General features: G+C 42.7%; 1 protein-coding gene across 5 annotated transcripts in view; it reads left to right on the top strand.

Annotated features, from left to right (window-relative positions):
- The window catches only part of LOC104558433 (speckle-type POZ protein), a 60,879-nt gene extending 40,934 nt beyond the window's left edge, over window positions 1-19,945 (top strand). For all 5 annotated transcript variants that reach the window (XM_062016699.1, XM_062016698.1, XM_062016697.1 and 2 more), the window contains 9 exons: window positions 1,290-1,442; window positions 3,405-3,526; window positions 5,170-5,321; window positions 5,429-5,556; window positions 11,153-11,330; window positions 11,917-11,972; window positions 12,388-12,510; window positions 18,742-18,884; window positions 19,608-19,945. In XM_062016699.1, coding sequence (XP_061872683.1) covers window positions 1,365-1,442; window positions 3,405-3,526; window positions 5,170-5,321; window positions 5,429-5,556; window positions 11,153-11,330; window positions 11,917-11,972; window positions 12,388-12,510; window positions 18,742-18,884; window positions 19,608-19,752 — 1,125 coding nt within the window. In that variant the 5' untranslated portion in view covers window positions 1,290-1,364 and the 3' untranslated portion in view covers window positions 19,753-19,945. The remainder of the gene's footprint in view (window positions 1-1,289; window positions 1,443-3,404; window positions 3,527-5,169; window positions 5,322-5,428; window positions 5,557-11,152; window positions 11,331-11,916; window positions 11,973-12,387; window positions 12,511-18,741; window positions 18,885-19,607) is intronic.
- The last annotated feature ends 1,362 nt before the right edge of the window (window positions 19,946-21,307 follow it).

Here is a 21,307-nt window from a genome sequence, read left to right on the forward strand (position 1 = left end):
TCAAGTTGTGTTGATAGAGGTTTCAGGGAATTACATGCATATATGTTGATGTGCTTATTGTGAACATTCTCCCGTTGACTTGAGGTGTGGGTTTTTTAGGTATGTACTCTCTGTGCTTTCCACCATTTCCTTTCAACAACTAATGACTTGGCCTTCCTCAAGAGCATGAGCCTGTGCTTTACTTTTCTCCCCAACAAACCTCAGTATCATCCTTTGTATCTAAAGCAATTTGTATTACAAGGTAACAGTTTTCTTTTAGTCACCCTTTTTATCAATTTCAACTTCACAACTAACAGCAATGGAGTTCTTGTGATTCAGTGGCTGTCCTGTGCAGCAAGAGGAAGGCAGATAAATATCACCTGTGAAATAAAAAGTGTTTAGCAGAAGGCTAAACAGTAAGGCATGTGATGCTTTTCTATCTGCCAAAGTTATGAATCCTAGTTTGGAGACTCATCTTTGAAGACGTTTTGTATATCTGCCTTGGGGATCAGAAGTCAGAGATGGGTTGATTATTTTGTTTTGTTTTAAAACCTCCCTTCTGGTAACAAGATGCCTGTTTTCTCAGTTTTGCCTGTGTGTTCATGCAGATGTATTGCAGTGGTTTTAACCCTGTGTATTCTCTGCAGATGGCAATTTGACTTGGCATTAGAAGTTGGGAACTTCACTAGCATATAAAGGCAGTGGGAATTTCCCTTTGGCCAAAGGGATTCAGTGTGAAATACAGAAGTCATTATCAACAGCTTCCCTAATAGTAAGACTTGAAGAGAAATTTTAAGATATAGAAAATAATTCTGTTGATGTTGTCAGAGTCACACTGAACCTAAGATTTTGTTCTGCTGTTGAATTTGGGTAGCATGTTGCTATCTGTAGGTTTTTCAGAAGAACTTCATTTGTCAAATCAGATCTCTAATAGTCTGAGACTCTCAAAATGAAAATAGAGTGTAAGTAGTGAGTTGAAATGGTAACCTCAGGGTAAAGTAGTAAATCCCAAGTCAAGTGGGGAGTCTCCTGCTTGAGTCTTGGACTCTTTAAAGGAAATTATATGCTAAGATGATTCCTATTAGGAGCTGCATATTGAAAGAATGAGTGAAGGTGTTATATCCTGTTTTCAGAAAAAATACAGTAACACTTAAAAATGTTTAAATATAACACCATATTTTGAAGGTACTAGGGGGGAGGGAGAAAGCATTCTGGCTTTAACTTGTGTCCCACGAGATTTAACAGCAGTCCTGAAGATTTTCTTTGTTCTTACTTTTGGGTTTGGTTTTTTTTTTTTTTCTTCTTTCTAGGGGCTAACAAAGTGAAGATCACTTCTAAATTTCTTCTTCTGAGTTGTGAAGTTCTGTTTAATCTTCAAACTGGCGATGTCAAGGGTGCCGAGTCCTCCTCCTCCGGCAGAAATGTCGAGTGGACCTGTAGCAGAGAGCTGGTGCTATACTCAGGTAAATCCACGCTGTGCTGAGATATTATTGACATAACATGATTAGAATCTGTGGTAAGAAGTTTATACAAAACAAGTGTTCACCAGTACAGGCTGGGGATTGACCTGCTGGAGAGCAGCTCTGCAGAGAGAGACCTGGGAGTCCTGGTTGATAATAAACAAACCATTGGCCAGCAATGTGCCCTTGTGGACTGTCGTGGTTTAGGCCCATCAGGGAACAAAGGCCACGATTAGCCTCGAGTACCGAAGAGGCTGAGGATTGCTCGAGGGCAGGGAGGGCTTAATTGCCGCTTAAGGTTCAGGACAAAACAGACCAGACTACTCGGTTTGGGGAAGAAAACAGAAAATAATTTAATGCAAAATCAACCAAAACATAACCAAAATGAAACAACCCAGAGTAATACATCAATGGAGAGTCCAACCAGCCTTTTTAAGAACACCTTCTTGCCACCCCTCCCCTCTTCCCGGGTTCAGAGCCCTGATCCCAGTGTTTTCACCTTGCCCCCCCCTGAACGGTTCGGGGGGGCAGCCAGGGGGGGGTTTCAGTTAGTCGGTTTTCCGAGAGCTTCTGCCATTTGTCCCTCCTCAGGACGGGTGAACTCCACGCCAGTCCTCCCTGCAAGTCCGTGGGGTAACTCACAAGCATGGCAGATCTGCACGGGCTGCTCTGCGGCGCGCAGGCTCTCCAACACGGCCTGGGCCATGGCCATCTCCCCGCACAGTCCCCCGCCCGTCCGGGCTCACCCACACGGAGCTGTTGGTGGCTCTCAGTCTTGCCACGAATCTCCATAGGTTTCAGGGGCACAGCTTGTATTCTCGCCACGGCTTGCAGAGGGGTCTCCGGTCTACTGCTTCTCGTTCCTTCCTCCTTCTCTGGCTGAAGGGTCCGCGTGGTGGCCTCCATCTTGTATCACTCTCCACCTCCCGACTCGCATTTCAAATTCCCGTCCCCTAAATAGTGATCGCAGAGGCGCCAGATTGGCCCAGCCGGGCCGGAGGTGGGTCTGAACCTAGGAGCCGGGGGAGGGTCTTCACTGCAACCCGCTCCCCCTGTTACCAAGCCAAAAGCTGCTCCTGGCTAAACCAGGACATGGACAAGAAGGCCAATGGCATCCTGGGATGCATCAAGAAAAGTGTGGGCAGCAGGTCAAGGGAGGTTCTTCTCCCCCTCTACTCTGCCCTGGTGAGGCCTCATCTGGAGTACTGTGTCCAGTTCTGGGCTCCTCAGTTCAAGAGGGACAGGGAACTGCTGGAGTGCAGAGCTACCAAGATGATCAGGGGACTGGAGCATTTTCCTTATGAGGAAAGGCTGTGGGAACTGAGACTGTTTAGTCTGGTGGAGAGGAGACTGAGGGGAGATCTTATTAACATTTACAAATATCTAAAGGGTGGGTGTCAGGAGGTTGGGACATCCCTTTTTTCTGTTGTGTCCAGTTACAGGACAAGGGGTAATGGAAAGAAGGTGGAACACAAAAAGTTCCATTTAAACATAAAGAAAAACTATTTCACTGTTGATGTGAGGGAGCCCTGGCCCAGGCTGCCCAGCGAGGATGTGGAGGCTCCTTCTCTCTGGAGGTTTTCAAAACCCTCCTGGACACGTTCCTATGTGACCTGATCTAGGTGGACCTGCTTCTGCAGGAGGTTTTGACTAGATGATCTCTAAAGGTCCCTTCCAACCCCTACCATTCTATGATTCTCTACCATTCTATGATTCTATAAAGAGTAGAGTCTGGATTGGAGGTGATGTCGTGCTTGCTAACAGTGAGCATTCACCATGACAACATGTTACTCTCTGGTGGAATTCTGGAGGAGGTAGTTGGAGTTCCAGACTGTTGTCTTGTGCTTGGGGGTTATTTGTCATGCAGGTGACTCAGTAAAATTTCCTAATGTTTCAGTTTTTGCCTTTAAGATGACCAGGGTGAATGGATATGATCCTAAACTGCCTATTATCATCTCTTTTAAGATCAAGGTGGTGAAATTTTCCTACATGTGGACCATAAACAATTTCAGCTTCTGCCGAGAAGAAATGGGTGAGGTTATCAAAAGTTCAACCTTTTCATCTGGGGCCAATGATAAACTCAAATGGTAAGAAATAGAGCAGAGAGTTTCTTCCTGTTTGTACAACTGTGAAAGAGTTTGCAGTTGTGTAACAGGGAAAATATATAAAAATATACCTGTACTGCACACAAGTTCTTGTTTCTTTTGGATGTATAACATATGCACAGGGAGAAATTATGGTTGCTTCAGTATGATGTTTGGACACCCAAAACAAGTGTGAGGATCTGGCTGTTTGCAGTGTTTCTCTGATAATGGAAAACATCACAAGTAATAGAAGCCATAGATGAAAGGGAGACTTATCTCCTGCCTTGAATCAGAGACCTGCCATGAAGGATTATTAATGTCTTAAAGATGGGATTTTTTGACTGATTTTTATCTTAACAAGTTCTTAGAAGCCAACGAGAGTCCACAGCCAGTGTTTTCAAGCTTTATTTCAGCCTCTCAGTTTCAGTCCCTAGCACTCCATGTTGTTAAAAAAGACAATTTTTGCTTGCATTCTAAATCCTGCAATTTAAGACTATTGCTACTGTATTACCTTTCTCTTTATGGCAGCTTTTTGTGAATTCAGAGACTTAACACAGAGGTGATCAAAGTAATGATGTTCTATAACTCCTCCTGCCCAGGAGTTTTTACTTCTTAAAGATTACATTATTTTTGCCCTTTTCCTTGCTTTCGAATTATCTTCCTTGAGTTTTCAAATAATTTCTAGTAACTCAGAAATGTGTCAGAATGTGTAGCTACTGTGAGTCATGTCTGGCCTAGTAGACCCATGGACACCTGGTGCCTTATTTTCTCCTTTGTTGCTGATGTGAAATGTTTTAGCATTTTTCTTTAAACCACCTTAATATAGATTGTGGCAAATCAGCCACTAAATTTAGTGCATGTGATACAGTTTGTATTCCCTTCCTTTGAGTGGCAGACCTGTGCTTTCCTTTGACTGCTTTTTGTTATTGAATTACTTACCTTTATAATAACTTTTGCTAATCAGTTCTTGTTCTAATGTCTAGATCTTTCTGATTTTCATGGTTTTATTTGTCCTTGTGTGTTTGAGCTGTTAGTCATTTGGTCTAGCTTTTGCTTCTTGTTAGCTTCTGTGTCAAGTTTCAGGTCATGGAAGTGCTTATGAGTTACCCTCTTCTTGCACTTACTGCCTTTTCCTCACACAGGAGTAGTTTTCTCTTTTTGCCCTCGTATTATGTTTTTGAAAAAGTACCAGCCTTTCAGAAGTGTGGGGTTTTTTTCATTCATTTGCTTCCTGTGGAATTTTACCTACCATTTCTCTGGATTTGTTGTACTTCCTCAAATCCATTGCCTCCATTCTACTATTTCTTTCACTTTCCTTTTGTGAAAGTTGGCATCCAGTGTGCTTTTCAGTAATTTAAACTGTACCCTGCTTCTCTTTGGCCCCATGGGTTTTTTTAATTGGTTTGCCCATAGTTACTGCCTGCATATTATTACCTGTCTTGAAGATGTAGCATGAGGCTGTCTGTGACACGTGGTACCACTCTGTTTACCCATCTGTTATTTCCTTGTGGTTCAGTGGCTATTAAACAGAACTTGTTTGCTGTACATTTTATTGTGAAAGTTCTGCAATGCCCTTTCTTTATGAAAGCTATGAATGACCTGCCAAAAACTGTTCCTGCATCTCATTCAGATGCCTGCTTCTACAGGTGTTTACGTGTGAACCCTAAAGGCTTGGATGAAGAAAGTAAAGATTATCTCTCCCTCTATCTGTTGCTGGTGAGCTGTCCAAAAAGTGAAGTTCGAGCAAAGTTCAAATTCTCCATCCTGAATGCTAAAGGAGAAGAAACAAAAGCAATGGGTGTGTAAAAACCTCTTTCTGTCTGATCGGATCAGCTGTTTGTCTTTTATTGTTTGATCAAGCAAGTCACTCAGCTGGTGTTTGAAGCACTGTATCTTTCTTTCCAGAGAGCCAGCGAGCATATCGATTTGTACAAGGCAAGGACTGGGGATTCAAAAAATTTATTAGAAGAGACTTTCTTTTGGATGAGGCCAATGGACTTCTTCCAGATGACAAACTCACTCTCTTCTGTGAGGTAAGTCTTTCTGTGCAGCTGAAAGAATAGCAGTTACATTAGCTTAAGGTAGATGTGATCTTTTTTTTCATCATTGCTTTTAAGGAGTCAGAGATGTCTGAAGAAACACTGGGTATTTATATGACACTCAGATTTTATTTGTGTGCACCTGTGTGGCCAGGGGCTTTTCCTTTGTGTGATTCATTGTGTTTCACTTCTATTTATATTTTTTGTTACTTTATATTTGTTTTTTACCTGTAATGATGATAGGAATTAAGCATGTTTGATTATTGTTTCACTCTGGCTTAACATTATCATCCATCTGTTTGTACTCCTTAATTCAAAACTCACTTGGGATAATAACCAGCACTATTTCTCTAGTGGAAGCTGGCCTGCCTATTACTTGCCTACTGAATAAAGAAGAGTTTTCTTTATTTTCTGAAGTGTGTCTATACAGCCAACTAAAAGAAAAATTTAAGAAAAATGAAATTTATAGTAACCACAATTTTTTGTTCATTATGTTTGTATTTTTGTACTTTAAAAGTTATTTCACTAATACTGGTTTCAGACAAAGATGCAGACAGTTATTTCTAAAACTAGATATTTAAGGTTTAGAAACCTTAATGAGCAAATTTAAAATCTCTGATTTAGTGTCCTCAGCTCTTCTGCTATCTTATTTCCATTGTCCTTTTAACCACAAAATACCTCCCATAGCCATGATTTTTGCCAGAAGACAGGTAGAACAAGTTGATCTGTCTTTGGATCTCCTGCAGTGTTTTTCATGGGAGCCTTTTCTTTTGCTGTGTTTTCTTTCAGGAGAGAAAGAAATGCTTCAGTGAAAGTTGTTTGACAGCTGAGGGGTTTTGTTGTGGTGGTTTTGCTTTGGGGTTTTCTTTGCAGTTTTGTTTGGCCATGTTTAACAAACATGTTTTGCACATGTTTAACAAACATCCTCTGAATGATGTGCATTCAGTCAGTAGCATAAATTATTACTGTCATGGAAGAAGCCCTTCCTTCAACCTTTATATTGTTATGGGAGGAGAAGAGGACAGTGTCTTGGATGACACCTCTCTAGTTCTGTCAGTGGTCTTTCCTTTGTGATGAAAGAGCTGCAAAAACCTCTAGTTGTGTGGTGAAACTCAAGAATTAATGTCTGAGAAGGGAATTTGTGAGGTACAATGTAGATAAACCTGAGATCCACCAGTAGTCTTGGCAACTTGCACTAATTCAAGTCACTCCACTCTTTACTGAATTACTCCCTTCAAAAGCTTCATCTTCTGGATGAAGAACAAACTCACTGCTGGCTTCACCTGATCTTGCTATCTTCTGTTTTCTCTTTCCGTTTGTTCTGCAGTCTAGTATGTTAGAAATCTTAAGTTTATTGATATTGGAGGGGAAAGTTTTGCTTTCTGGAAACAGTTTGGTGAGAACTTTCAACAGCTTGGTTTGGGGGGTTTTCCCCCTCTTTCTCCTGAGCTTGTAAGTCTCTTATATGGCAGGGCAGCTTACATGCTGTTCTCCTAATGCTTTCCTGCTGGCCACAGGTGCCAAGTGATGCTGCTCACATCTATACTTTCAGCAAGCATGTTTTGTATGTAGAAACTCTCTAAGGAGTTAGCAATACTGGATGTTGAGGTGCTTGTTATGTGGAGATATGTTGGAGTTTTCTGTAGACCAGGAGGTTGCTGAGTGTCTCTGCTGCACCTTGTCATTGCTTTATTAAAGTTAAAAGGAAAAGCCTTTTGCTCTCTGCTCATGTCTGGTGTTGAACACAGATAATGTCTTGTTGAAAATGCTGTAAAGGCTGAGAAGTATGCTCTATGTCAAGCATTTCAAATCAGACCTCATTTGGTTGTCACTTGGGGGATTTTTCAGCCTCTGTCTTGCAGGTGGGGTTGATTGCTCATATCCTGATTGCATTACGTTTTTGCTTTTAAAATTATATTCCAATATCATAGGTAAATATAATTCCGGTAAATCTCCAAAAAGAACAGTGCTCCCAAAGTTATGGTAATAGCTGTCCTCTGAGCTAGGTAGCATTGGTTCCCTTCCTAAGATGTGGAAAATAGCTTAAGCAAAACCTTAGCTATTTTAACCTGTAAAGCTGGTCACCACTTGGAATCTAATCAAATAAGCTCCTTATGTAAAAAGCCATGTAATAGATTTTCATGCTAGTAACCAACTTTCTTCCACATACAAAGATTTATTTGTTGATTTGAGACACAACTCATATCTTTCTTGATTTGTCATCAGTATTGGACTTCAGCAAGGGTTCTACATCTTAGAATTCCTTTTTAATGAATCTGATGAGTTTTCATCCGTTCTTGCGTCCACGTTGCTAGTTTAGGTGTTCCAGGGCAAAAAGATGATGTATCTGTCTAATTAAAAGACAAAGAATATTCACTTTTGCTCACATTTGCTCTGGTTAATTGTTAGTGTCCTTTGGCAAGCAACATCTGATACTTGTTTGATTTTGAGTGTTGTATAGTTGTATAGATGTATCTGCCATCAGAAACCCACTGGAGGTTTCTCAAGAGCTGGAGTATATGCTGTCTACAGGTTTTTTCCTTTAAAAAAAGCTTTTGTCATCTCTAATTTCATAATTAACTTTTCCTTTTACATAGCTGTGAAACTTCCTTTGCTGTCCATTGTTCTTCTTTGGCCATTGGTTATTAACAGAACTGAAACGTAACTTGGACTTGATGGCAAATCTGGGAAGTCATCTCACATATGCTTCCCTTTCAGTCAGCTACTTCCTTTATTCTTTGCTGTAGTGGGCTAGTATTAGTCACTCAGATCTTTTCTAATTGGAGTCTGCTGTAGAAGGCATATCATGGAATCATAGAATGGTAGGGGTTGGAAGGGACCTTTAGAGATCATCTAGTCCAACCCCCCTGCAGAAGCAGATTCACCGAGATCAGGTTGCAGATTTACTTTGTGTTTAACAATAATGTTTTGGTGCTGAACAAGCTTTTAACAGTTCCCTTTGTGTAGGTTATTCGTTAGCCAGTATGGCTATGTAGGGTCTCTGCTGAACCATGCATACTTTAGAGCAGGCAATAAGGAATCTGTCTGCCAGATCCTCCTAATTACTTGACATGAAGGTTTATTTGTAAACTTACTTTTTAGGGGGTTTTTAAATTTTATTTTGTAAGTGATGGAAGCGTTGAACTTTCTCACTCTCTACAACTCCCTGACAGGAGATTGTGGTGAGGTGGGAGTCAGTCTCTTCTCTCAAGTAACAAGGTACAGGACAAGAGGAAACAGCCTCAGGTTACAGCAGGGAAGGTTTAGATTGGAGATTAGGGAAAATTTCTTCACCAAAATTGTTATCAAGCATTGGAACAGACTTCCCAGAGAAGTGGTGGAGTCACCATCCCTGGAGGGATTCAAAAGACGTGTAACTATGGTGCTTAGTGCTGGAGGTTAGTTTAGTAAAGGAGGTGGCAGTGCTGGGTTAATGGTTGGACTCAGTCTTAAGGATCTTTTCCAACCAAAACAATTCTGTGATTTTTTTTGAAGTCTCGAAGAATTTAAGAACCAGAAGCAGCAAAACATTTGAGTGGATATAGTGATTTATTACAGAAACTCACTTTATACTTTGTTTTCATTTGTGCTGCTGTCTATATCACATTATTGATTGGGGATGGTTTCAAAGTGTTGATAGAAAAAAATAGATCAGGTACGGTGTCTGTAAAAGCAGAAAAATAAGGTTCCACTTCCTTAAGAAACCATCTAATAAAGATATATTAAATTGCATAGACGTGCTGTTAATTTGGGGTGGAGAAGAAAACCTGCTGGTGTAATTCAGGACTCGGGATAGACACTCTGGAGGAGAACAGTTAAGACAATGTAGAAAGGATGCTTTTATTTAAGTGGAACTTTTTGTGTTCCAGCTTCATCCCATTACCCCTTGTCCTGTTGCTAGCTGCTATAGAAAAAAGGGATGCCCCAACCTCCTGACACCCACCCTTTAGATATTTATAAATGTTAATAAGATCTCCCCTCAGTCTCCTTGTGGTAGGGAGGACTGGAGTGCAGCTCGGTAGGCAGAGGCTAGGCCCCAGTATAGTGCCTGAACCTGATGGGCCTCATTAGGGTAGGTAAGACACCCTTCTATCAGGTGGCGTGCCAGTAAAGCAGGGTTTTTTATCTGTTCAGCTGTAAAATCCCAGGTTACAGGAGGTGATAACCGTCCTAGGAATTTGCCCAAATTCATCTACACACCCTGCCACCCAGGGACTGGCCGCTTCAGGGGGCATTTTAACATGTTTCCATCACAAATTTGTCCTCTCTGATACTCAGATGAGTCCAGATTCCACAAAATATGTAATATATCAGCCATGTTAATTAGTAATATTAAAACTCTCATATAAGAGTGACTAAGGACCTGGGAAGTCTGTATAACAAAATTGTCTAGATCAGTCCGAGCTGAGGGGAAAGAGGTGCTTTGCCCCATGACCTCCACAAGATAGCTCCCACAGCACAGTAAATCCATCAGTAACAGAATGAGACTTGCTATTATTATTTGGACCATCATGTTCCCAGGCCCTTTCATCCTTTTCACAAAATCATATAGCCAACTTAGCAAAGCTATTAAGGTTAAAGCACAGCACAGAGTCGGTGTTAGTAGCATCGTGTTCCCAAACATTAGAAAGTGTAAGATAAGCTGCATAACAGCAAGGCTCCGTGACCAGCACAGGAACTTTGCACTCGTGTGCTTACTGTAATTGCAATGCAGTTAATGTAAAACTGCTATTATCATGCCCCACGTTGGGCGCCAAAAAGGCTGTGGTAGTTTGAGCCTGGCTGGATGCCAGGTGCCCACCACACCGCTTTATCCCCCACCTCCTCAGCAAGCCAGGGAAGGGGAGAAAAATAAGATGGGAGTCTCGTGGGTTGAGATAAAAGCACTTTAATAAAGAAGCAGCAAAGCCGCGTGCGTGGGAAGCAAAAGCAGATAAAGCTGTTATTCTCTACTTCCCATCAGCAGCGATGTCCGGCCACCTCCCGAGAAGCAGGGCTGCGGTACGCGTAGCGGTTGCTTTTGGAAGGCCAGAAATGAATCTCGCCTCCCCTTCCTGCTCCTCTCCCCCAGTTTATATTACTGAGCTGACGTCATATGGTATGGAATATCTCCTTGGTCAACCTGGGTCAGCTGTCCTGGCCATGGTCCTTCCCAAGATCATGCCCACCCACAGCTATTGGTGAAGGTGGGGGAAGGAATGCTGGAGGGACAGCCCTGATGCTGTGTGAGCAGTAGTCATAATATTGATATCAGCAGTAAGCACAGCACTGCAGGAGCTGCTGTGGAAAATCACTACCATCCCAGACCCACTACACTTCTCTTTTCTAGACTAAACAGCCCCAATTCCCACAGCCTTTCCTTGTATGAAAGATGTTCCAGTCCCCTGATCATCTTGGTGGCCCTGCGCTGGACTCTCTCCAGAAGTTCTCTGTCCCTCTTGAGCTGAGGAGCCCAGAACTGGACACAGTACTATGATTCTATGCAGAGATTCTGTATGAGAAGTGTGGGGATTGCTTTGCATCTCCTTTCACCTGCCCTGGAAATCAAAACTTTCCATAGGGAGATTGAGATTTTTCTTTTCCTCTCTAGGTGAGTGTGGTCCAGGACTCTGTCAATATCTCTGGCCAGAACACAATGAACATGGTGAAGGTTCCAGAGTGCCGTTTGGCAGATGAGCTGGGAGGGCTCTGGGAGAACTCACGCTTCACGGACTGCTGTCTATGCGTGGCGGGCCAGGAGTTCCAGGCTCACAAAGCCATACTGGCAGGTTGGTATTGACTTGGATGGGCCTTAGTAGGATACAAGACAACAACGTGATGGCAAGTGATTTTTTTTTTTTAGTTACTTGGTCCTTAAAAAAGGGCTCCTGCAGCTCTTCTAACTGCAGAGCTCTAGTAGAAGATAATTTGATGAACCGTTACAGGGAGAGGAAATATCAGCTTAACTTTTTTTAATTGCCTACCTCCTGCCAGGCAAGGATGGTAGAGGAATCATTTGTGTCTGTAATGTACTACAATGTATTCCTAAAACATTTGTAAGGTGAAGTTAGCACATTTCCAGAGGAATACTTTCTTGTAAAGTCAAATAACATGTACCCATGTAGACTTCAGCCTTGGTTGAAAGGACAAAATCCATTCTCCCGTACCCAGTTTAAAGCTATGTTGGCTGCATTGCATTATGTCACGCCCTATACTACTTTATCAGTTGTGCCCAATTTTCCCTATCTGCTGTAGGAGAATTTTTCCTGCATTAAGTAGTGGGACAGTTGTTGAGGTGTTGGCAGGCTGCACTTAGCTCCTCCTGAAGAGCAGAAGAGCATCTCTAACTGTGTTTTGTTTTCCCCACTGCCATAGCACGTTCCCCGGTTTTCAGCGCTATGTTTGAGCATGAGATGGAAGAGAGTAAAAAGGTAAGTTCCTGAGGAAAGAAGAACTCCAGATAGGCGAATATCTCTCTATAGTCAACTCTTATCACCACTGGTCAGATAACCTTCTTAGCTAGTGCTTGTGACTATTGTCACCTTTTAACCGTCTTTCTCACATTAGATGCAGATTTCTGCTTCAACTGTCCTGAAGGGAGGAAGAAAGGGATCAAGGAGGCAATTGTTATCTTTGTTACTCTTGGGGAAAGGGTCTGAGGTGGGATAGGGAGAAGAAAATGTGAAATACAACATAGACTTGCTCCATCCACATCTTTTTTTTTTTTTTGAGTCATGTGCATTCTAAATAGCTTGTAGCAAATTTCTGAATACTGAAAGAGCTTGGGTAGAAGGAGGCCTTTAGCCTGTTGTCAGGTTCTTAATAAACTTCACTTTTCTGATGCAGAATCGGGTTGAAATCAATGATGTGGAGCCTGAAGTTTTTAAGGAAATGATGTGCTTTATTTACACGGGGAAGGCACCAAATCTCGACAAAATGGCTGATGACTTGCTGGCAGCTGCTGACAAGGTACAGTTGGGATTTATGAGTGGTCAGAGAACCAGGAATGACTTGCACCTTGCTTTACACAATGCTCCTTGGAGATGGCTGCAGTAAGCTTTTCATGTGATGATTGTGGTTAGGCAGTTTCTTTGGATTGGTTGTGGCTTATAGGTAAACCTGTAAACCAGGATAAGCTACCTGTAAGATAGGATATACATTCAAGATACCTATAGCTGTATGGATACATATCTTAACATATAACAATCAGGAATTTCTATCTCTACTGCTCATTTTTAAGCATTTTTTTTTAAATTTCAGAGGACATCTCTATTCAGCATAATCTAGCCTAAGAGCTCGGGGTGAGAAGAAAATGTCAAGGTGGACCTCTAGATTTTTTTTTTAATGTGATTATTACCAAATCTGAAAAGTAGTTTTGTCTTGGCAAACAGGGCCTGCTCCTCCTTCTAGTCTAGCTGGTAGCAACAACCTCAAGAGATGCTCTAAAGTGCCGAATAGACGAGAGTGAGAAGGTCCTGTTGTTTACTTTTCTTTTGCAGTGACAGTCCCTGCTGTTTATGGATAGGAGGGATGCACTGGAGGAAGCCCTGTTGCCTAACCCATCTGTGGTCTTGCAGGATCCTTGCCAGGGAGGTGTCAGGGATGATCTGACTGGAAGGCTGCTAATAGTCCCTGTGCAGTGCTGTGGCCTTGCCAGCCAGGCAGCCGCTGCCTCCTTCCCTTGCAGCACCAAGGACAGAAGAGAGAGCTCTAACCAGTGGAAATTCATAATATATGACCAAAATTTTATTTCCTTTTTCTTTTTTTTTTTCCTCTTAAAAGTAAACTTAGTGCTGGTGAAAGATGCAAGTTTGACAGCATTGGAGACTAAAGTCCTGAATTTATCCATTGAACAGGTTCAGCCCAGGTAGCAGCAGTGTAACATTCTCCACACTGCCCTGCCAATGTGCCTCAACTCTGACCTGGATGGACCATAGTTCAGTCTCCATGCTTCTTCAGTCCTTGAATTCTCTTGTGGATGCCAGTTAGGGTGGTGGATTTTAAGATGTGGATACATGTAACCTTGTTCTATGCAACCACCACACAGCCATCAAATTCCCTGTCACTGTGGACCTGGACTTCATAAAAAATGCCAATTTTAGAGGTGAAATGCTCCATATGCCATTATATGCCTCTTGTGTGGATCTGCTCTGCGGCGCGCAGGCTCTCCAGCACGGCCTGCACCATGGCCGCCTCCTCACACAGTCTCTTGCCAGTCCGGATGCACTCACACGGAGCTGTTGGTAGCTCTCAGTCCTGCCATTGCCCTCCATGGGTTGCAGGGGCACAGCTGTGTTCTCACTACAGCTTGCAGAGGAGTCTCTGGTCTGGTGCTCCTCCTTCCTTCCTCCTTCTCTGACTGTGGAGTCCACGTGGTCGCCTCCATCTTGTACCACTCTTACACCTCCTCCCAAGCACTTCAAATTCCTGTCCCTAAATATTGATGGCAGAGGCGCCAGATTGGCCCAATCTGAACCCAGGAGCTGGGGGAGAGTCCGAGAACTTTTTACCGGGTCTTCACTGCAACCCCCTCCCCCTGTTACCAAGAAAAAGCTGCTCCTTGCTAAACCATGACAGCTTTAACTTTGAGTTTCTTGGCCTTTAATGTAGGGATTTTTTTCCTTTTAAATTCATTGTGTGTGTTTTAAAAGTAGAAATAAAAAATCTTTCATGAAAGCACATAAACTATCTAATATTTACTCAAAAGACTGAAACAGCTTCTTCAGAGTTCCTCCTATCTCTTGAGGAAAACATGTAATTAGACCAAAACCAAAACAAAGCACATCTTCTCAACCCAGGAGATACTATTTCAGCCTCTTGGGTAAGGATGCTATTAGGTAGGGTAGTTTTTTTTAAGGTGTAATTAAGAGATGGGAAGGGGAAATCTTGGTACCTGGGAGACCAGAATGGCTACTTTTGTCTGACTGTGTAATTTAGAAGCTGAGATATTGGTAGCAAATATCAAAATAAAAATTTTACATGCATAGAGCAGAATATTCCATTTACAAAAGGAATGGTTTTAAGTTTCGTTTGCTGCATTGTAAGCTGCCGACAGACAATAATATAAACTAATGACTTGCCTCTCTTTTGAAACTGTTTTAGTTATTGATACAGATTAAGCAAGTAAATTTGATTTACCTTCTCAGATGTTCTGGTGGGAGAAAACTGTCCTGGTTATGAGTGCCATACCTCAATTGAAGTAATTATTACCACTGAGTATTAAGTGGAAAAAAAATGTAATCTAAAATTATTCATTTACATCTAATCACACTGGCATGGAAACATCAATCAGAATATAAAATTAATTTATAGTAATAGTGCTTATCATATGACAGGCACTGCTGTCGTCACGCCAAGGAGCTTGTAGCCAGCTCTCCGTTCAGATTGACAGAGCAGTCCTTCCAAATCTGGTGTCTCTTCTGAATGCAGCCTCACATACTGAAGAACTTGCATGCCTTGTCATCTCCAAGTTGTCCAAAAAAAGCCATATAAACAATATGAATGATACTCTCAAATGCAATTAAAAAAAAAAAAGGCTCTTAAAGATGTTTTTTTTTAGAAATGTCACTCAATTTGAAGTAATAATGTGAGGAAGATTTAACTGTATTTAATCTTTAGGAGAATGTATGCAGTACTAATGTTATTACTGTTCTAAGAACTGCATTAAAATTGACTACTCTCCTAACCCCTGTGAAATGTCATCATGGGATCTACAATCCTAGAATCATAGAATGGTAGGGGTTGGAAGGGACCTTTAGAGATCATCTAGTCCAATCCCCCTGCAGAAGCAGATCCAACTAGATCAGGTCGCACAGGAACATGTCCAGACGGGTCTTGAAGACCTCCAAGGAAGGAGACTCCACACCCTCCCTGGGCAGCCTGGGCCAGGGATCCCTCAACTCAACAGTGAAATAGTTTTTTCTTATATTTAAATGGAACTTTTTGTGTTCCAGCTTCTTTCCATTACCCCTTGTCCTGTAACTGTACACAACAGAAATAAATGATGCCCCAACCTCCTGACATCCACCATTTATATATTTGTAAATATTAATGAGATCCCCCCTCAGTCTCCTCTCCACCAGACTAAACAGCCCATGTTCCCATAGCCTTTCCTCATAAAGAAGATGCTCCAGTCCCCTGATCATCTTGGTGGCTCTGTGCTTGGACTCTCTCCAGAAGGAGAGTTTTGAAGACGAGCCTTTCTTTTTTTTTGTTACCAGGGTCCAAGGCATATCAGATTCACTGGCGGCTTGTACCTGATTGTGGAAGCCTCTGTTGATCTCCACCTTTGCCTCTCTAATACTACAGAGTCTACTAACGATTTCCTGCAGCTCTTTCACCAGGTGCTGCAGTTCTTGAACTTGAGGGCACCTATGACACGTAGTGACCTCAGCAGCATAGGTCCCTAAACATCCTAAACATCCCCTGCACTCCACCTGGACTGAAGCGTGCGTGCTAACCGGCTCTGTCTGGGTGGATGCATGGACCTTCACCAGGGTGTTGTCCACCTGATCCTTGGCTTTAGCCCTCAGGCGAGTGCCCACCATCTTGCTAGATTGAAGCAGGAGCACTTCTCTGACTTCTGTCTGTGTGGGCTGTGGGGTCGTTCCCTGCCTGTCCTCCCTGCTAAAACTGCCTGCGTGAACTGCCGCGCCACACCTGGCTGTCACACCAGACCATGTTTGCCCATCCTGTTTGCCCCACTCCTGGTTGCTCGCATTCCCTGGGGAACATTTAAATCCCCCACAGTTGCTGCGGCTCTGCCTTCTGGCAAGACTGTCCTCCTCACAAGAGTTGCCTTCACCTGGTGGCTCTTCTTGTTCCTCCTCCACTCCCCGTGCTCCAGGAACCCCTGGATTACCTCAGTCGGCCTCTCAGCCGCAAATAAATGAGCCTTGCCTCCGCCATGTGTCCTGCTGATTAAATCCCATCAGGATCCATTGTCTTATGAGCGTTAAGCTTGGCCAACAAGTCTGTAACCTCTTCCACCCAGGGCATGTCCTCTACTGTCCAGGCCATCCTACTATCCTTGCTGGACTGGGCTTCCTGAGGGCCATAAAGACTGAAGCAAAGAAGGCATTCAGTACTTCGGTCTTCTCTGCATCCTCGGTCACCAGGGCACCCTCAGTGTTTAGCAGCAGGCCCACATTCCCCCTCATCTTCCTTTTACTGCCAATGTACCTGAAAAACGTTTTATTACTTTCCTTAACTTTCCTGGCTAGATTTAATTCTAGAAGGCTTTAGCCTTCCTGGTTGCACCTCTGCATGCTCTGGGAAAGTTCCTATACTCTTCCCAAGAAGTCACCCCTGTTTCCACCTCTCATAGATGTCTACTTTCTGCCTGAGTTGACCCAGCAGATCCTTGCTCATCCATGAAGGCCTCCTACTTCCTTTTCCTCCTTTCTTGTGTGTTGGGACACACTGATCCTGGGCTTGGAGGAAGTGGTGCTTGAAGATTGACCAGCTCTCTTGGGAACTTCTACCTTCTAGAATCTTATCCCATGAGATCTGTCCAAGCAGATCTTTGAAGAGGTCAAAGTCAGCTCGCCTGAAATCCAGAGTCACAGTCCTGCTTTGTGTCCTGCCTCTTCCACATAGCATCTTGAACTCTACCATCTCATGGTCACTGCAGCCGAGGTTGCCTCCAACCTTCACATCCCCAACCAGGCCCTCCTTATTCATCATTACCAGGTCCAGCAGTACACCCCTCCTCGTTTGTTCCTCGATCATCTGCGACAGGAAGTTGTCATCAACAATCTGCAGGAACCTCCTGGACTACGTGTGCTTGGCTGTGTGGCTATCCCAGCAAATATCAGGGTGATTGAAGTCCCCCATGAGGACCAGGGACTGTGATCGTGAGGCAGCTCCCAGCTGTTTGTCGAAGGCCTCATCCACTTCCTCCTCCTGATCAGGTGGCCTGTAGCAAACTCCTACAACAATATCACCTGCCTTGCCCTGCCCATTAATTTTTACCCATAAGTACTCTACTCTCTCCTCATCCCCACCCAGGCACAGTTCAGTACACATTAATTGCTCTCTCACATAGAGAGCAACTCCACCTCCACGCCTTGTCAGCCTTGTCAGAATATTCAGAACAATATTCAGAACTACTCAGTTTGTTTCATTCCAAGAGCCACAAACTCCATAATCAGATCACACACCCCAAGATTTTCAAATGTATCTCAGTCTCACATTTCCAAATGATGATATTCTAAAAGATAGAGGTTTGGGGTTGAGGTTTTGTTTCTTGGTAACAGGTGGCTTACACTTTCCTGGGCATTGACCTTTTTGAAGTCTGCCCAAGACCACTGCATTGCTTTTGAAAATCTTGTTTATATCTGCATGTTTCAATACTGACTGAAGAGCTACAGAAAGCAGAGTGTGAAATTTCTTAGACAGCGCTCTTCTTCTAAGCGTATCTTCTGAATTTTGCGAGCCATTGATATGGCTCAGCCCCATGGATCTAAAAAATGTTGAAGCAAATGCACAATTGAAACACTTAGACTGAGAATGTGAAGTCAGAACAGAGCTTTTGACAGGGCATTACAGACATGCTGTGATGTTTCATTTCCAGATGGATAGCTGCAATAAATCAGGGACATTTGTTTAACATTGTAGTATTAAACTAATAGCATGTACTTGAGTAAAGCTGATCTTAATGTGCAGATCATTAATGGCAAGGAAATTGAGTGCAAACTGCCTAAACATCAGTAGAATACCTATGGAGCATTCACTGTTAGATAGGTCTTCCCACTGAACCTGGTGTTATGCAGTAATAGAGTGAGTATAAAGATTTGGCTTTATCATTCTGCACCTTGAAGTAACTGAGACAGTATTACAGGTGACCTGAAAGTCTCATTTCAAAGCATGAACACAGCACCAGTAATCCTGTAACTCAAGAAGGCTGGGATGAGAGTTATGGTGGGTATGTTTCCTCTCCATTGCTTTCCTCAGGGTGGATACATCATGATTCTCCTTTTTTTGTTGTTTTTATTTGCTGGTTACTACTTCTTTTGAATACAGTTCAGATGCATACAGCAAAGCAAAGAGATCTGTTCAGCATACTAGAGTAGTACTTGTTACTACTACTACTACTTCAGTACTTGTTACTGAAGACTGAAGGAGCACAAGTAAGGCTTCACATCAGACCTGGTGGAATGTTTTCTTCTTTGTAACTGTACTTTGGCTTGTATTTTGCAGTATGCTCTAGAACGTCTGAAGGTGATGTGTGAGGATGCACTGTGCAGTAACCTGTCTGTGGAAAATGCAGCAGAGATTCTCATTCTAGCTGACCTACATAGTGCTGATCAACTGAAAACTCAAGCAGTGGACTTCATTAACTAGTGAGTTTACTTTTGTTCCAGAGTGCAACAAACCTAGAGGAATGTGGTGTTTCTTAGCAATAAGGTTCACAATTTGTGAGGTGTTACATGCAGGGGACATTCCTCTCTGTTGTTTTTCAGTTGTAGTGTGATCCTTCATCCCAGAAGTGGCATTGCCCTCAGAGTGCATTAGTCTTGTTCCTGCTGGAACTTCACTTGGAAGTGTACAGCAGGACTGTCTCTGTGAGCTATTATGGATCTCTTCCTAAGATCACAAGGACTTTTAGGTAGTAAAGTATTGGGTAATCCCTGATACTGAGGGACTATTTGCAACTCATAACAGACTTTTTGGTAGATGGAAAAATATTACCAACTTCTTTCGTATCTGGAAACATTTTTAGTCCTATTTATCTGTTAATACAGTATTTCTCAGTACTTTCTATGCTGATTTAAAATACTTCCATGCTGAGTGACCAGAGTAGACGAGCATTGTGTTCCTGCTCTCCTCCACCTGGGTTCATGTATTTTTGAGCTTTACATCCTTAAGTTGAAGGACCGTCCAGCACACAGTGGTGCCAGCAGAGCCAAAGCTCACAATCGTCACACAAGACACATACATCCAGAGTGATGCTAAAACAGCACGCTCATGATGTTGGGTTTCTTGGATAGGTAGAAAAAATCTCTTTAGGTAGTCCCTTTTTATCCCCAGTTGATAACCTCAGATATATTCTCTTTTATTTCTAGTCATGCTTCTGACGTCATGGAGACATCAGGCTGGAAGTCTATGGTTGTATCGCATCCCCATTTGGTGGCTGAGGCGTATCGCTCTTTGGCCTCCGCACAGTGTCCCTTTCTGGGACCCCCACGTAAGCGACTGAAGCAATCCTAAAGCCCTATCTCACACCACCCCATGTTTTTCTGGAAGCAGCATCAGCTGTTGCTGCTATAACCTTGACCACCAGGTAGAAAGCGAAATCTGTGGAGCTTTTACTCTGTTGTTGGGAGGAAGAGACTGCTTTGTGACACCCAGACTTTTTAAAACAGCACCAAGTAACTTGGGGAGAGGGGGGAGGGTGGGCCTGGGGCTCTGGGGCTGTTCAACCTAATGAATCCCTGTTGCTGCATTGTCTGTGTGTTCCCTTCAACTTGGCTGAGTCAATTAAGTACAGGGTTTGGTTTGGGCACCGACCCAAGTTGGAATAACCCAGCAATAGTACTGGGAAAAACAACGTCTCTGCATCTGGCAGCACAGAACAAATCGTCAGATGCCTGGAGCAAGAGGACATTTTAGCTTTGGAGAGCATTGAATGGTTAAAAAGAATTTCCACTGAGGTTCTGGAAAGGAAATACCTGATGGAAGCTCCAGTAGTATTTATATATTTAAAAAAAAAAAAAAATTCAGTCCATCCAGCTGAGCTTAAAAACTGGACATTTGTGTAACTCATTGCCATCCAGCAACAAGATGAGTTTTCTCTGTTAGTAGCACTTATATGTTAATTGCAAAAAAAAAAAAAAAAAAGAACCCCCCCCACCTTTTATAAAATGACAGGTTGAAGTGAAAGGGGACAGTGAAAGGCTACATGTTCTGGAGGATGTGAATAGAGTGAAGGCAGCCTTTGGCAAGTCTGTATTGCTTTTGAAAGGACTAGAAAATCCTCAGTCTGGAGCGTACTGTCTGACAAGTACAATGGTTACTGTTTTTAGATATTGTGGGAAATGTTTTTGGCATTTTTCCCTGCTTTATTTCCCTCCTCTCTCTTTTTTAAAAAGAAAAAGAAAAGAAATTTTATTGTTCATGAATGCAGAGTCAAAAGTCCCTGTCCTGAGTTGCTAAATGATTCTTAACAACTGTTTGTACCTGACTTGCCGACTGTGTAGGAGTCAGTCCTGTTCCTTTCTATTAGTCACTCTTCTTACAGGGAAGAAGTTTCAAAGCAACTGGTAACTTTTTTTTTCCTTTTTGAAAATATAAATAATTACTATTTTGTACTGTGTGGTATCTGGTGTCTTTTTTTTTGTTTCTTGGTTTGTTTGATTTTTAAGACTTGCCAGTTTTCAGTCTGCTGCCATGTCCTGTTGATGCGCCGTTCCTTGAGCTCGAGTGGGATTTGTTAAGGAGTGTTGCACACAATTGTAGTACAAACTTGCATCATTTCTTGTAGTGGGTATTGCCAAAATACTAGAGAGCATTGATTTTAGGGCTAGCTGTGACCCATGATCCTACCTGTGTAGGTCTGGGACAGAACAGTACAAGCTGCCACCTGGTTTATGGCATTGTGGTGCATTCTGGATGTCTGGGTAGGATGGATATCATCCATTTATGTCATCATTAGCCCTGGATTTCTAGGGAGATTGGATTGACATATAGAGTGGCAAAATGACCTGACCTTAAGTTGATCAGGTAGGGCACATAGTGGATTACAGAGAATAAGTCTGGTTTGTCT

Source organism: Colius striatus, chromosome W (assembly GCF_028858725.1).
Source record: "Colius striatus isolate bColStr4 chromosome W, bColStr4.1.hap1, whole genome shotgun sequence".
In the NCBI taxonomy this organism is placed as follows: domain Eukaryota; kingdom Metazoa; phylum Chordata; class Aves; order Coliiformes; family Coliidae; genus Colius; species Colius striatus.